Raw genomic sequence first — 13,747 nt, forward strand, 5'->3', positions numbered from 1 at the left:
GTTTCATGAGTCTTACATGTGTTTTAACTCCTTTTAATGTTTTCAAACCTCAAGCCATTAAAGTCATCGTGCTTAACCAATATTGGCCATTTAAAATAACAATAATAAGGTTCAATTCCAGCAGTGACGGCTCAGTTAGCTCTGTGCTCAGAGTAGCGTGACAGGAAACAAGCTTGAGTGGCTTCAAAGACAAACTGTCTTACTGGCGGAAACATTGGTACATAGTAAAGTATTTCTGCGCTCCAGTTTGGGTCTTTAGAGACACACAAAGATCAGACGACAGGACTGAAACGCTGACTTTGCACCCCTGCAGATGCAATTAAGAAGATAAATGCAAAAATGCACCATTTGACTGCCATCTGATTTGTGCACATCTGCACATAATCTGAGATCAACTCACAGTCATACTTGCAAAGAAACATTATTTAACAACACCGTTCATGGAAGTTTTATGTTCACATGTACCAATAAAAACACGGCAAGTTACATGAGATTTTACTGACAATGCAACCGCTGAAATGCACAAAAATAAAGCTACATTTTCCTTAACACAGATGTTTAATCTGCCAACATTTGGCCGCTCCGTCCACACAGTCACTTGTATGGTAAAATCAGTATTCAGAATAAACAAACTACAGGCTGCAGCAGCAGGAAACAAAGCACTTTAAGTGAGAAAAGAGGCTGGAAATACCTGGCACAAAGCACATTAAGGTCATTGAAACACAAGTGCACATTAAAGAAAATAAGATTTTAGGAAAAAACTGCCAATTCAAAATAGGTTTGAGAGGTGAATGGACATATAAAGTGTCAGAAAAATCAATTATTTAAAATTAGATACACCAATTAGGAACAATGAGGACTATTCAACCAACAGGCACCTTGTAATTTTAGAGTTTTAGTCAAATACAATTTTGCAACTCGTTTGTTACATAAAATAACACTGATTAAAAATGAGAAACGAGGAACATCTAAAAGAGAAAGAGGAAATAATATAACGTAGGAAGGCACATGTTGTCAAAATGTGCTCCATATTAAAGAAACAAATCTTTCTTCATCTAATACCTGTTCATCAAATCTTTCTCAGGTTGCATTTAAGCTTTTTTCTCCTTTTATAAATCGCTAGTAGCTGTTGAGGCTTGCAGACTGGGTTTGTGGATGCTACCTTCTAGAAGCGTGACGACAGAAGGTTTTCTTCACCTGCTCGACAAACATGCAAACCAACGTGTGTTTGCGGATTGTAAAGCTATTTGCTCAGTTCCTGAGATAACGACACCGCAGCAGCCTGACGTCGCAGGGTTAGTGTATTAAACAAGCCTTGCATAGCTACGTATAAAAGCTCAGAAAAGGGGGCTCCAGCTCAGTGTGCTTATATTAATAAGAGACTGGCAGGTGTTCGACGAGAGCCACACCGTCTCCATCAAGCTGAAGTGGAGCATGCCCAGTGCAAAGCCGCAGATCATGTCGGTTAGGTGCTGTTTGCCCAGCAGCACCCGCGACAGGCCCACCAGGAAGGCCCACAGCACCAGCAGGATGCGCAGCGGCACCGCCAGGACCAGGTGGGACAGCAAGAACTTGGAGACCATGGCAGCCCGGCTGGCATGAGCGGCGGGGAAGGAATAAACGTCCATGGCGATGTAGTCCAGGAAGCCGGGGGTCATCTCCCAGGGTCCCCGGCGCTTCACCAGTCTCTGGACACCAGCTACGGTCATGATGTCCACGATGAGAGCTGTCAGAGAGGGAAAACGAGAGGCGTGAACCGGCATTTGCAGCAGAATGTCATCAAATCAGAACCGAGCTGGGGTCAGCTATTCAGCAGATAGACTGAGAAACCAGACCCTCTTTCATTATCCAAGGTGCTGAACGCAGATTTACTGTTCCAAGAGGGGCATAAAAACAACCATCTGTACAATGTGTGACAGGTGTGGGCAGATAATTTGTCAGGCTAACCCCGGCAGTGTGCATTGTTAGGAAACCTCACAGTGCTTATTGTTTCTGGCTCCGGCAACTGAGAATAATTACAGATAAATCTACATAAAATATACACGACTGCTTGCTAATGTGTTAAAAGCCTTTCAATCTGTTCAATCAATCTGATGCATGAAATATGTGTGCAGTCAGAGAAATACATATGCTGTATTAGGCTGTTGGTGCTCGCGCTTCTCTTTTTCGTTAAAAGAAACCTGGAACTGAAAGACGCTGTTTGCGTTTGAAGTCATAAATGAAACTGCATCATACAGGAAGATGTTTAAGATGATGAAGAAGCGTTGGCAAATGTGGCTCCCCCCCCGGGTAATGGCTAAAAACAGCAGAAAGACAATGTTACACTGCAGGCGATAAGAGCGGGAACCTCTTCTGCACAGTCAGGGTCTGCAGGTGCGTCCCCGTGGGACTAAAGATGAGTTTTTGAATGTTATAAGTGAAGCAGTTACGGCGGCGGATGGACTCAGGCCCCTCCTGACAGGCTGCCGTCTGAGCACCACCCTGCCGAAAACAACAGGATTTGATTTGGGATTAATTTCACCAGTTTAAGAGTTCTTATTCCCGACAGCCCCCCCACCTCCCCAAAAAAATCATCCTGGTCCGATGAATAATGAATAAAGTTCTGGAGCTGAACAATGTTGCAAACAAAATACAACATTGCTCCAAATCCAGAGATTATTGGCTTCCAATCGCAGCTTAATGTCGCCACAGCCGGGAGCTTTGCAGAGCTTTTGTCCGGTAATCTGTGTTTGGGTTGTGCGTCTGTGCACATGTGCACACCTACACTGACACACTCCAATAATCTTGGTGGTGTTTACTGCAAGAATAATCTCCGCACTGCTGTTTGACCCGACCAGTGAAGAGGTTGATGAGACCGTCCGCTCATCCTCAGTTTTAGCCCAAACACAACTGACAGGTGGGGTTTTGTGACCTGCCTCAGGCAGGAGGAGTCACTAAAATTAGCCGTCTTATTAATACCTCGTTATCTGGTGTCTGCAATAGCTGCAGGGTTAACATTTAGTTGCTGTAAAAAAACACACACCCAAAACCAGAAAACATGCGTTTGTGCAGGTGGAATGGGATTTGCTGTTTTCGGAAACCGCGGCGTCTTCACAAACCAGTCACGGGTCGACCTGCTGAGTGGGACGACACTGGTAAAACAGGTCAGGTTGTCACATTTCTGTCTAATAATGACGTCGTGGTGGAGCTGGCCGCGCTCCTGCCTGAGCTTGGTGCAGCTATTCGCAGCTCAAAGGGATCCAGGCAGCATCAGATAAAGCCTGTTGCAGCGCTGGGGACGATGTTTTTCCACAGGCACCGACGCGGCTCATACCTAATTCCACAGCCCATCAGACGAGTTGAGCAGGAAACTTTGTTTCATTTTGTCACGACACTGAGTTAGATCACAATAAACTGGATTGAACTTAGAAAATGAAAGCTATGGGTAAGTAATAGAACTTGACTTTTTCTTCAGAGAAAGTGTAAATTTGAACTTTTGTCCTTTGGTGTTGAGGCTAATAAGCTATAAATAATGTATTAGTCATAATAATAATCCTAGGCCTGCCTAAGGCCAGTTGGTACAAGCTGGAATAACACAATCTGGTGGCTCCTTTCAGTCACAAGCCATAAAAATTTCACGAGTTTTCACTAAAGTCTCTAGAAAACACACTTTTGCCTACTGGCTCATAACTGCAACACATTTGCTCAAGACATTTATAAACGACAGTGTTATAGTTTGAGAGTTATTTCAACTATTTCGAGTTTTAGAGTACCCTTCTTCTAATTTCATTTCAAATTCAATCACCCTTCGTTCTTTTTTTGTGGATTTTGTGTTGGCATGAGCGAAATGCTTTAGAAAACTGCAGCGAGTTCTGAAATCAACTGATTGCCGGTGGAGCTCATGCGTTTTGCGCTCCTCTGACGAGGTATTTACCAAGCAGCAGATTGACCAAGACCTCCTGGCCTGCCAGCGTGTTGCTCCTTGTGAGACACACTATAGTGCCAATGATCCACGTGATGCCGTGGCCCGTGAGCGCCAACAGGGTGACCATGGAGCGGCAGCCTCCCCAGGAGGACGACGTGTAGGCGCACACCCCCATGCGCTTGGACAGACTGATGTCAATGGCGAGCAGGGAGTTCATCGCGATCCCCTTGAATGAAGGGTTCAGCTGCATACAGTCCTCCTCTGGCATCTTGCTGGGCTCTTTCTTGTCCCTGCTGCCGCTGTCGGTAGGTTCCTCACTTGGTTGGCTTGTTTGATGCTTGAGTTGACTCGGTCGCCTTGCGCTGCTTCTGCTCGGGCCGCTGCCGCCACCACCGCTGCCGCTGCCGCTCCCACCGCCGCGGAGGGGCTGTGGATTCAGGGAAATAAACTCAGGTCTGCTCAGGACACTGTTCCTCTCCCGCGCCCTTGATCTCCTCGGAGGCATGGTAAGATAAGACCGAGTCCTCCTCAGTGGGTTCAACAATCGATTCTCAGTCCCAGGAAGAGAATTCAAGTGGTGCGAGTTTACCACGACATGAAATGTCCCAGGATCAACCACTTTCAGCAGACCTCCCCCCCTTCAGCGGCCCTAATAGATATATTTAGACGCACCGGAATGTGCGTTGACCATGCTGTTTATAACCGTGCACACCGGGAGGCTGAACGCTATACTGGGCTCGGTGAAACCAGATCTACAGCAAGGAGATAAAATAACCCGAGCGTCTCCTTACGCCAAAACTACACATCAAACAGGTGCTGCTGCGAGTGATGCCGTGAAAACGGATTGTGATCTCAGTTTGGACAACACAAGCGATACGCAGCGCACGAAAGTTGTGATCTCACCGAGCGAATGGTCGAGTGGTGAAGAGGGAAGCATCATTAGACCCCTCACACACTCTCCGCGGCTTACCCGACTCCCGGTCAGCTTTAATTTAAAAGGAATCCTTCAGGAGTCTCATCGTCAACAAAGGACGAGGACAACAAGGCACAGCCGGATTTGACGTAGTCGTTTTACGCACAGCCTTGATTCATCATCTCCGCTGCGATCTGCCGCGCAACGGAGTTCTCCAAGGTGCTTAAAAGGACAAGCGCGCACTGTCGGCTTTAAACGATTTTAGAAATACGTCAAAACCACGAAGACATAATAAATTACTCAACGCATACTTTGTTTCGGCTGATTTCATTGTTCCCACTCAGAGAACACAAAACATTGAACAAAGCGCCATGTGGAGTTTTAAAAATCTGTCATGACAGTCAAGCATTAATCATCTAAAAATCTGCAGACTCCTCATCCACAGCCGTCTAAGTTATATTTGTTTAAGTCACAAATGTAAGCAAAAACATTTTGATTTTTTAAAAATCTTTACGCTGCAGTATGGTTACTTCCTACATTTCCCAGAGTGCTTGCAGCTCAGGCCGGAAGTGTCGTCCCAATGATGCTTATAAAGCCGCTTCTCAGGCAGCTGAGCGAGACCAACGAGTAGCGGGGGTGAACCTGCTGTGGCAGCAATGGGACGTGCGCGGAGAAATGTCAGATCGCGCAGGAATTTAGGCTGAACAGCATCCCATCCCCGACCAGACCGCATCTGCTGGGACAATTATGTGACAGCTCGCCACCACCAAGAGACTCTTTTGTGATTTTTTTTCCTTTTTGATCAATGGATCCGGTGAAATGGGGGCTAAAGTTGACCCGGCGGTGTCCTTTGGATGTTGCGGTGCTCGGCTAGATTTTCCTCTATGTGGGGAAACGCTACTCTCCGCGCTGGACGGTGCACGCGTTTGCAGAGATACAACTGAACATAGTTGTGCGAGGAATAACGGAATTAAGGCTCCGACCGACGAACTGTGAGAACCGTCTTCCTCTTGAATATCTTCGGAATTTCGCACACACCTGAGGGAGACTTTCCAATAAACTGTTTTGTAGGTAGACCTGCTCTTGCATGGTGATTTTTTTTATTATTATTATTTAATTTTTTTTATCAGATTGGATTTTGCAGTTGCATCGCATGGGCGTTTAACCCGCACGTGTACAGGTTCATGTAACTCCTTAAATTTGGCACACTCTTTTTTTCTGAGAGGTTTTGTTTTGAGAGGTTTTTGGATGGACACCATCAGCCTGCTTTACTCATCCCAGCTGCCCGCCTGCACTTGCAACATTTTTTTTTGTTTTGATGATTCTTGTCACCAGCTGGACTTGAGCTTTAAGCCATCGGATAGTCGCGGGATTATCTGTTAACGACGCAGAGATGCACACAAAAGAGAGCGCAGCGCCAGGATGTAATACTAGTCCCTCTGTGAATTATTTAATTGGTAATTAACTGGGAGCTTTTACACGCATTGTTTTGGTCCAGTTGATGCATGCTGCCTTGAAGGTCATTTTTTGTGACAAACCCGGAAATTGACAGTGGGTAAATATTAATTAAACAAGAACCCCGCGCGTTTTGGTGAGGTTTTACGCACCGGAATGCTCGCGTTTCTATTCTTCTTCTTTCTGAAAGCAGCTGTGGATCGAGGATGCATGCGTTCCGCCGCTTCTGCTCTGCATAAACTTTGGGAGAACGTGTCGTGGAGCCCTCTTCTCCTGCTCTTTACATGCGTCTCTCCTCTCTCCAGAACTCTGGGCGTTGTTGTGGTTTGTGTTGCCATTTAATGCAATGGGCTGCATCCAGAGCATCAGATGTAAGCCCAAGAGTTTCCGAGACAGTGTTATTGTCCTGGAGGTGAACAGTTCCATCGACCCCAACCCGACCAGCATCGACGAGTCATCCAGTGTGGTTCTGCGCTACCGGACACCGCACTTTCGAGCCTCTGCCAGAGTCCTCGTACCACCTGTAGCCAGTAAAGAGACATGGACCATCGGCTGGATTCAAGCTTGCAACCACATGGAGTTCTACAATACTTATGGAAACAAGGGGATGTGAGTACCAACACGTTGTCTTGTTGACCCAGTGTGAGAGTTTGGAATTTAGAAGCCAGCATTTGTCTGCATCATGAAAAGTAGCTGGTTATTTCTTCGGTGAGATGGTTCCTGGCTGCTTGCCTGCAGGCTCTGGGGGACCAGTCAGATCCTAGAGCTGGACGTCGCGATGGAAAGATCACACCTTTTTTGCAATGCAACCACTTGTCAGGCCTTTTTTTCACTACAGCTCTCGAAAGCAAAATGAAATCATTATTATTTTCTGTCACTTTCATTTTTCTCTCCCTTCATGTTTACTATCAGACAGCATTGGCAAGGAGACGTCCTGAACGCACAACAAGCTTTATCTGTAGACGCTGCAGCCGTGGACGTTTAGGTGCTGTGTGTCTATGATTAGAGTCCCCTCCCTGACCCAACCCCCCAACACACACACACACACACACATACACACAAACACGCCTCCTCCTCGCTCTCCCCCAAGTCCACTCTAATCAATACACACTTCAAGGTTCGAGGTCTGCAATTTCTAATACACCAAACTTCTCTACCAAAGGAGAATGAGTCTGAATGTAACCATTACGGATGTGAGCTGATATATTTCCTGCACTATACACGGAAGTGTTGGTCAGGAGTGAATGCAGGGGTCTCATGAGGCACTGAGCTGCACTGAGCTCCTCTATGGGCATCAGACCCGAGTCCATCTCAAGCTGAGACGGGACACGTTAGTCTGTATTTTGTGGAAAATGTGTCTTGCTAAACCTCTTCTGCGCTCACGTCGAGGCCGGTTTCCCCGGAAAACTGCACGAGTGCGCTGCAGAAATAGCAGAAGTGGGCCGTTCGCTCCGTTGCGTATAGGAGACCACGTGGTTGTCAAAAAGCAGGCGGTGGAGACACAAACAGGAAGTGAGACACGTCTCAGCTGCCACAGTTGCATCGGCGCAAAACCGCGCATTCTTTCGCTTTAACTCACTGACCAACGTCTTCTTTCTGACTCAGCTGTCAGGCTGAGCTGCACCTGCGTTATTAAGCGCGTAAAAAGGACAGAAATTAGAGATTTGGGACGGTCTCTAAGTACTTTTCCTCTGACAATAGGAGGCAGATGTGCACAGCTGCAAATGTTCTTAATATTCACGTCATCTGAGTTCACCTCAAAGTGGAAAATTGCTGCAAATTGTTTTGAAAGTAGCAGCAGAGAGGATTATTGGGCCTTTTGTTTTTGTAACACTAGAAATGTACATCTGCACACACAAGACCAGGAGGACACTCTCTCTCTCTCTCTCTCTCTCACACACACACACACACACACACACACATACAGGCAAAGGCCAGGCTATTATCATGCCTGACATGTTAATCTCACCCCCTGGGCGAACGCATAAGTCAGAATGTGAAGCCGAGCAGACACTGAGTCATGTGGCTGCTGATCACGCCGCTATCGTCTCTGATCTTCAGCTTCGTGGGGATAAAAAGTCATTTTTGCCTTCTGCAGGTGGAAAATCGATAAGCAGACACCGGGTCATTCAAGCCTTTCTGTTCCTCCTGCAGTGTGTGTGTGTGTGTGTGTGTGTGTGTGTGTGTGTGTGTTTCACAAGAATCCACTGCAGTGTTCGATGTTATCTTCATTACTAATGTTTGAAAACAGGTGAAAAGCGGATTTAAGTCCTTTTACACACAAGTAAACGTGGCTCTTAAGTGTTCTGGTAAAACGCTTTCAGTTACCCATTTTCAGTTTTATTTCACTTCCTGCTTCCACTGTTACTTCATGTGTGTGGCAACATTTCACACATCTGCAGGAAGTACGGTATTTCATTTTTCATGTTCCTGACTGACAAAATGACTGACTGAACTTGAAACCCAATGGGGTTCTTCACCGTTTTCCTCACAAAATAACCTTGTTTAGTCCCTTTTTGGATCCTTTTTGGTCATCAAACTAGCATGGTTATCATTCAAGCTCAAAAGGTCCTTTCATGTCTGCGAGCGTCATCTTTCAGTAAATCCTTACCTGCGACTCCTTTAACTTGCAGGTCCAGTTGGGAGCTCCCGGATCTGCGTGACAGAAAGATCCTGGCCATCAGCGACTCAGATGGAGTCAACTATCCCTGGTACGGCAACACGACGGAGACCTGCGTGGTTGTAGGACCCACAAAGAAGGACAGCCAGTTCACCGTTAGCATGAACGACAATTTCTACCCCAGCGTGACCTGGAGCGTGCCGGTCAGTGACAGCAACGTGCCTCAGCTCAGCAGCATCCGCCGCGACCAGAGCTTTACCACCTGGCTGGTGGCCATCAACCAGGCCACCTCAGAGACGGTCATCCTGCAGACCATCCGCTGGAGGATGCAGCTTCACATCCACGTGGACCCGGAGAAACCCCTGGGGCACCGCGCTGTCCTCAAAGAGCCGCTGGTCCAGGAGCAGCCACAGATTCTTGGGAAGAACGAACCCATCCCCACTAACGCCATGGTCAAACCCAACGCCAATGATGCCCAGGTGCTGATGTGGCGGCCAAAGAACGGTGACCCCATGGTGGTCATCCCACCTAAATACTGACCCCAACCAGACCGGCCTTGGATTCCTTTTTATCGTTTGGTTCATGTTCCACGCCAGAAGCTGCTTTACTTCCCCCTTTCTTTTGCCTCCACTTTTCCTTCATAAAAAGACCGATAGATATTACAATAAAAATGCAACGAGCTCTAAGAAAAGAGGAAATAGAGGCGTGAAAAACCTGCAACCATCTACCTTCAAATTGGATCCCCTGTTACTGTGCAAAAACAGGACGTTTCCTTTGTTCTAGTTCAATTTTCCATTTTTAATGGACACACGCTGTAGAACATATGTAGAAACCTTGCGTGTCAATAGCAGGTGTGTTGTTATTTATAGGCTGGGAGAGAGTGCGGTCGAGTGTTGTCATGTGTGACATATTAGATTTTATGATAAAAAACAGCCAGACATTAAATCCATGCTGCCTTAAGTTTACACTGCTGTCCACTGCAAACGTTGGAGCCTTATACCAAGTGCTACATTTTCCCAGTTCTTCCTAGCTGGTGCTGGACTGTGTGGATTGAGGACAGGACCAGGAACAGAAGCTTTTACATTCGGCCGTCGTGGACCCGAGGAAGGCGACGCTTTCCGCAGCAGTGGAACCAAAGAAGTGAGAGTTGCTGTAACAGCCGTCAGGGGCAAAAAAGGACTGAAGAATTAGTTTTGTTGACTGTTGTGGCGTTCATGGTCTGTGAATCCCTCCATCTCAGGACCCATTTTCACTTCCCTCTTCCTCTCGTTCCCTCCAGCCTGGACTGGATTGCTCCCATTGATGAGTGGCAGCGTTTCTGAGCGTCCACCTGTGATTCACATATGGTGCATTTTATCCTGTTCAACTCAAGAAAAGGCCATTTTACTGTCAGCTCCATGCCACAGCTCATCTGTTCAGCCCCGTTTTTGTGTGACAGGCTCTCTGAAGTGGCAGCAGATGAGAAATAAGTGAATATAATACGGTTCAGGTATCATAATTAGCCCTAAAGCGACACACTTTCGTGTCCTAAATGGACTGAACTGTGCCACGGAGGTCGCGGTAGACGGTTGAGTGGCAAAGGTCGGGGTCAAAGTGCTCGCATGAGTATGCACGTGTAGAGAAGCGGGAATAATTCTGAATGTGGGGACAACTAGAATCCCAGGATTCTATAAATAACAGGGATATTTATGCGGCACAGCTTGAAAAGAGGTCACGAACTCTGATTTTCATGACCTAACCTAGCACATTAAAGCATTTTTGCACGTGTGGGCACCGTGCTCAGCCCCTCCAGCTAATGTAATTAAACCTTGACATGCACCGTATCTGCGACGGAAATGAGCGCGCACGCGTTCATCAGGGCAGGTGCGTGCATTTGAAATCCCATTTGAGGGATTTGGGACTTTCGCTGCTGCTGATTCTGTCAGCGTGCAGGAGTCGCCGCGTCCTTGCCCACGCAACAGGGACACAGCATGTGCTCACTCACAAACACCCGGGGGGGAAGGAGGCGGCCCGCTGGAGTGCCTGACTGCCACGGCGGCGCCACAACGGCAGAACGGGCTCAGTTTCTCTGTGCATGTGAGCTGTCTGACATCACATGTTTTCCCTTGTCCTACCTGGAACAAACAGGAAGTGATTTTAACAAGTGAATTTATTTAATCCCAACGCGAAGGGTGACAGCTCTGAAGATGACCCGCGGTCAGCTCCTGATGCATCATTCTGCCGCCATATTTAAGCCACACGTGCACGGTTTACAGACTGCATGGCAGGCAAAACAGTGCCAACATAGGAAGGAGCCCAAACTATGCAGAGCAGCGATGAATTTAAAAGTTTAAAAGCCTCCTTTGGCTTCGTGAGGCGTTCTTGTTTTTGTCCTTTAGCCGCTGTGAGGCGGGTCTGTCCAAATCAGCCACGTGCACGCTGTGCGTCTGCTGGTGTGTGTGTTTTCTTTTGTTGCGCGCCCGTGCCAAGTCTCAAACCTCTCCTAAACCCACACCTTCACAGTTCTTCCGAGGGCTGCTCCGTTTGTCAGATCTGCTTCTATTTCATGCCCGGAGACACCGATGCGTCGCGTTGAAAACCATCATCCAGACTCAGGATCATCTGCCTTTAACTGGCCCGCTCGTACGTTCACTTACCCACTGGAATCAGAAGTGTCAGTGCTTCCTGCTGTCCCCTTCAGTTTAAAATCTACAGTGACAGTGGCTAAACCTCCTCACCCACACACCACATTAGCACGTCCAGTATGAAACCATGAGGGGCCCAGTATGTTTGTGAACTTGTTTGGGGCTCTTTTTGACAAATTGGTTTTATTTGCTCATCTCGGACTTTTACACCGATACTTGAATATGGGTCGATGTTTAAAACTGTGAAACTGCACAACAATGGAGCTCCAACCCTTAAAAAATAAGAAAAAACATGTAAAAAAACAAAAAAACCAAACCTATTTTTAACAAATGAATAAAACATTCAAAACAAACACTGTCTTCAGTCTTTTCCGTTTATTTCATCTACAATTTATATTTCAAGGCCACGACGACATTGCAGAAATGTCATTAATGATCAGTTCAGGTTTAAGAAAGCTTCTGACACAACAGCCGAATATTACAGTTCCTATAAGACTCCCCGATGCTGAGATGAAATGTAATTCTCATGGACGTGTGGTACCTGACGGCGGTTTTCCCCACATTTCTGAAGTCATTCACTCAGCACAAACCAGAGAGGGAGAAAAGACTCAGAGCTGTGCAGAACAAAGGTTTGCAGTGTGGAAAACTACCCCTGTGAGAAGCCCTGGAAGTCTCCACAGAGATGAACAAACCCCTGAGGTCTCACACACACACACACACACACACACACACACACACACACACACACACACAGACACCTCAACACAAATAGATAACATACACAGCTCCATACTGGTCCATCATCCACATCACTCAGGTTTTTTTTCCCTAATTTATAATACAGTTTAGTGTCCATGTTCCTTTCAAGGAAGTGTCTATTTTTAGGAAATTCAAGACAGAAAAGTGACACAGGATCTTTTAAAAGTGTGATTCTTGAAAGGATTTTCAAAAGTGCTCTCTCAAGTTCTTGAATCTCGAGTCCATGTTGCTTTATTACGTGCAAATCCGAGGGTTTAGGCTAATCTGACGGTGCAGATCAGGAGGGCACTGGTGGGGGTGGCTTGAAAGGAAAAGAGTCCCATTTCCATATTTATCTGAAGTTTAACTCCCGTCCGAACGCCTCTGCATGCTTTTGTCCCTGTCAGCCTGCAGCTCCGGAGCTAAAGTCCATGTCTTTGCTATGCTGCTCACATTCCGCTGCTGCACATTCACAGCTATATTTACCCATCTCAGTGGCTGTCTGCATACACACACCTGTCAGTGCCCAGTAATCACGCTAGCCTGTCTCTCTGGCACCAGACAGCACTATTAATACTCCCCGGTGCCAATGTTAGAGGTGCAAACGCTATCTGCCACATTTTTTCCCCATTTAATCCCCGAGGTAACACCAGAGCTCAAAGACATCTGCAAACTAACCTAGCTCCATCCTTCCCCCATCCAATAGATCAATTAACATGCAAGGAACCCAAAACAACTGGATGTTTTCACTCAGTGACAATTGAGACCTGAGGAAAGAACGAAATGCTTCATTACCAGCAGAGAGGAGAGTGAGAAAGTCGAGGGTGTGGGGTGTTGTGTCTGCTCATTCCACTCTTCTGTGCCATGTGTAGCACCTAAATGTCAACAATAGGACGTCCTCCGACAGGACGCTCCAGATCCGCCGCAGCTTTCTTCAGCGAACGTGTTTGCTCACAAAATCTTGAGCGTTAAAACAATCACCTCGGTTCAAAGTCACCTGATTCTGATTTAATTAGCCAAAAAAACCAAAACAGCATAACATCTTAAACAGACAGTCGAGGCCTGTGTGGAACTGCTAAAAAAATATCAAAAGTCGTGTTTCCACTAAGTTTGAATAATGCTGACGAATGTGTCAAAGTGGACCCCAGCGCAGCTCTGTATGTCTGCACTAAAGGACCATTTCCATGACAACTGCATGGAGCAGGAGCCTGGACCGGTACATCTGGACCCCTCTGAGCAGCTAGACATGAAAGTTTGCACTGTGGTGCTCCTGTGGCGTCAGCATAGGTGAAGAGACAGGTGAAGGTGAAGCCGCTCAGGTGGTGAGATCACACGACATTAAAGCATCAAGAACTGTTGCCCTCATCACAAAGCGCAGCTGTTATTCCCAGTTTGCTCCCAGTTTAAAAGCATAAACATGGGAGCTGCTGAATGTTTCGAGGCGACTTCGACGTCTCAGTCCGCCACCAGTCATTCACGCGGTTGAACGCCAG

At 46.8% G+C, this 13,747-nt stretch overlaps 2 protein-coding genes across 3 annotated transcripts; one reads left to right on the forward strand and one right to left on the reverse strand.

The window, feature by feature from the left end:
* Positions 1-408: 408 nt before the first annotated feature.
* LOC130516818 (inactive phospholipid phosphatase 7) lies at positions 409-6,610 on the reverse strand. Of its 2 annotated transcripts, XM_057018095.1 has the most exons (3): positions 6,425-6,610; positions 3,914-4,331; positions 409-1,726 (listed from the first exon to the last, which is right to left on the reverse strand). In XM_057018095.1, exons 1-3 carry the CDS (start codon positions 6,608-6,610, stop codon positions 1,338-1,340), a joined length of 993 nt encoding a protein of 330 aa, XP_056874075.1. In that variant the 3' UTR covers positions 409-1,337. The 2 variants fall into 2 exon arrangements, with proteins under 2 accessions (XP_056874075.1, XP_056874076.1); XM_057018096.1 differs by lacking the exon at positions 6,425-6,610 and having other exon boundaries at positions 3,914-5,008.
* Positions 3,283-11,869, forward strand: fam78ab (family with sequence similarity 78 member Ab). Its single transcript, XM_057018098.1, has 3 exons — positions 3,283-3,424; positions 6,578-6,881; positions 8,906-11,869. The coding sequence occupies exons 1-3, from the start codon at positions 3,412-3,414 to the stop codon at positions 9,429-9,431; spliced, it is 843 nt and encodes a 280-aa protein (XP_056874078.1). The 5' UTR covers positions 3,283-3,411; the 3' UTR covers positions 9,432-11,869.
* The last annotated feature ends 1,878 nt before the right edge of the window (positions 11,870-13,747 follow it).

Source organism: Takifugu flavidus, chromosome 20 (genome assembly GCF_003711565.1).
Source record: "Takifugu flavidus isolate HTHZ2018 chromosome 20, ASM371156v2, whole genome shotgun sequence".
Classification (NCBI taxonomy): Eukaryota; Metazoa; Chordata; class Actinopteri; order Tetraodontiformes; family Tetraodontidae; genus Takifugu; species Takifugu flavidus.

Coding starts and splice junctions, on each gene's coding strand:
- fam78ab (XM_057018098.1), top strand. Junction 6,882..8,905: donor ACTTATGGAAACAAGGGGAT/GTGAGTACCAAC, acceptor TTTAACTTGCAG/GTCCAGTTGGGAGCTCCCGG.
- LOC130516818 (XM_057018095.1), bottom strand. CDS start 6,610: ATGGCAACACAAACCACAACAACGCCCAGAGTTCTGGAGAGAGGAGAG. Junction 4,332..6,424: donor ATAGAAACGCGAGCATTCCG/GTGCGTAAAACC, acceptor CTGAATCCACAG/CCCCTCCGCGGCGGTGGGAG. Junction 1,727..3,913: donor CTTGGTCAATCTGCTGCTTG/GTAAATACCTCG, acceptor CCTCTCTGACAG/CTCTCATCGTGGACATCATG.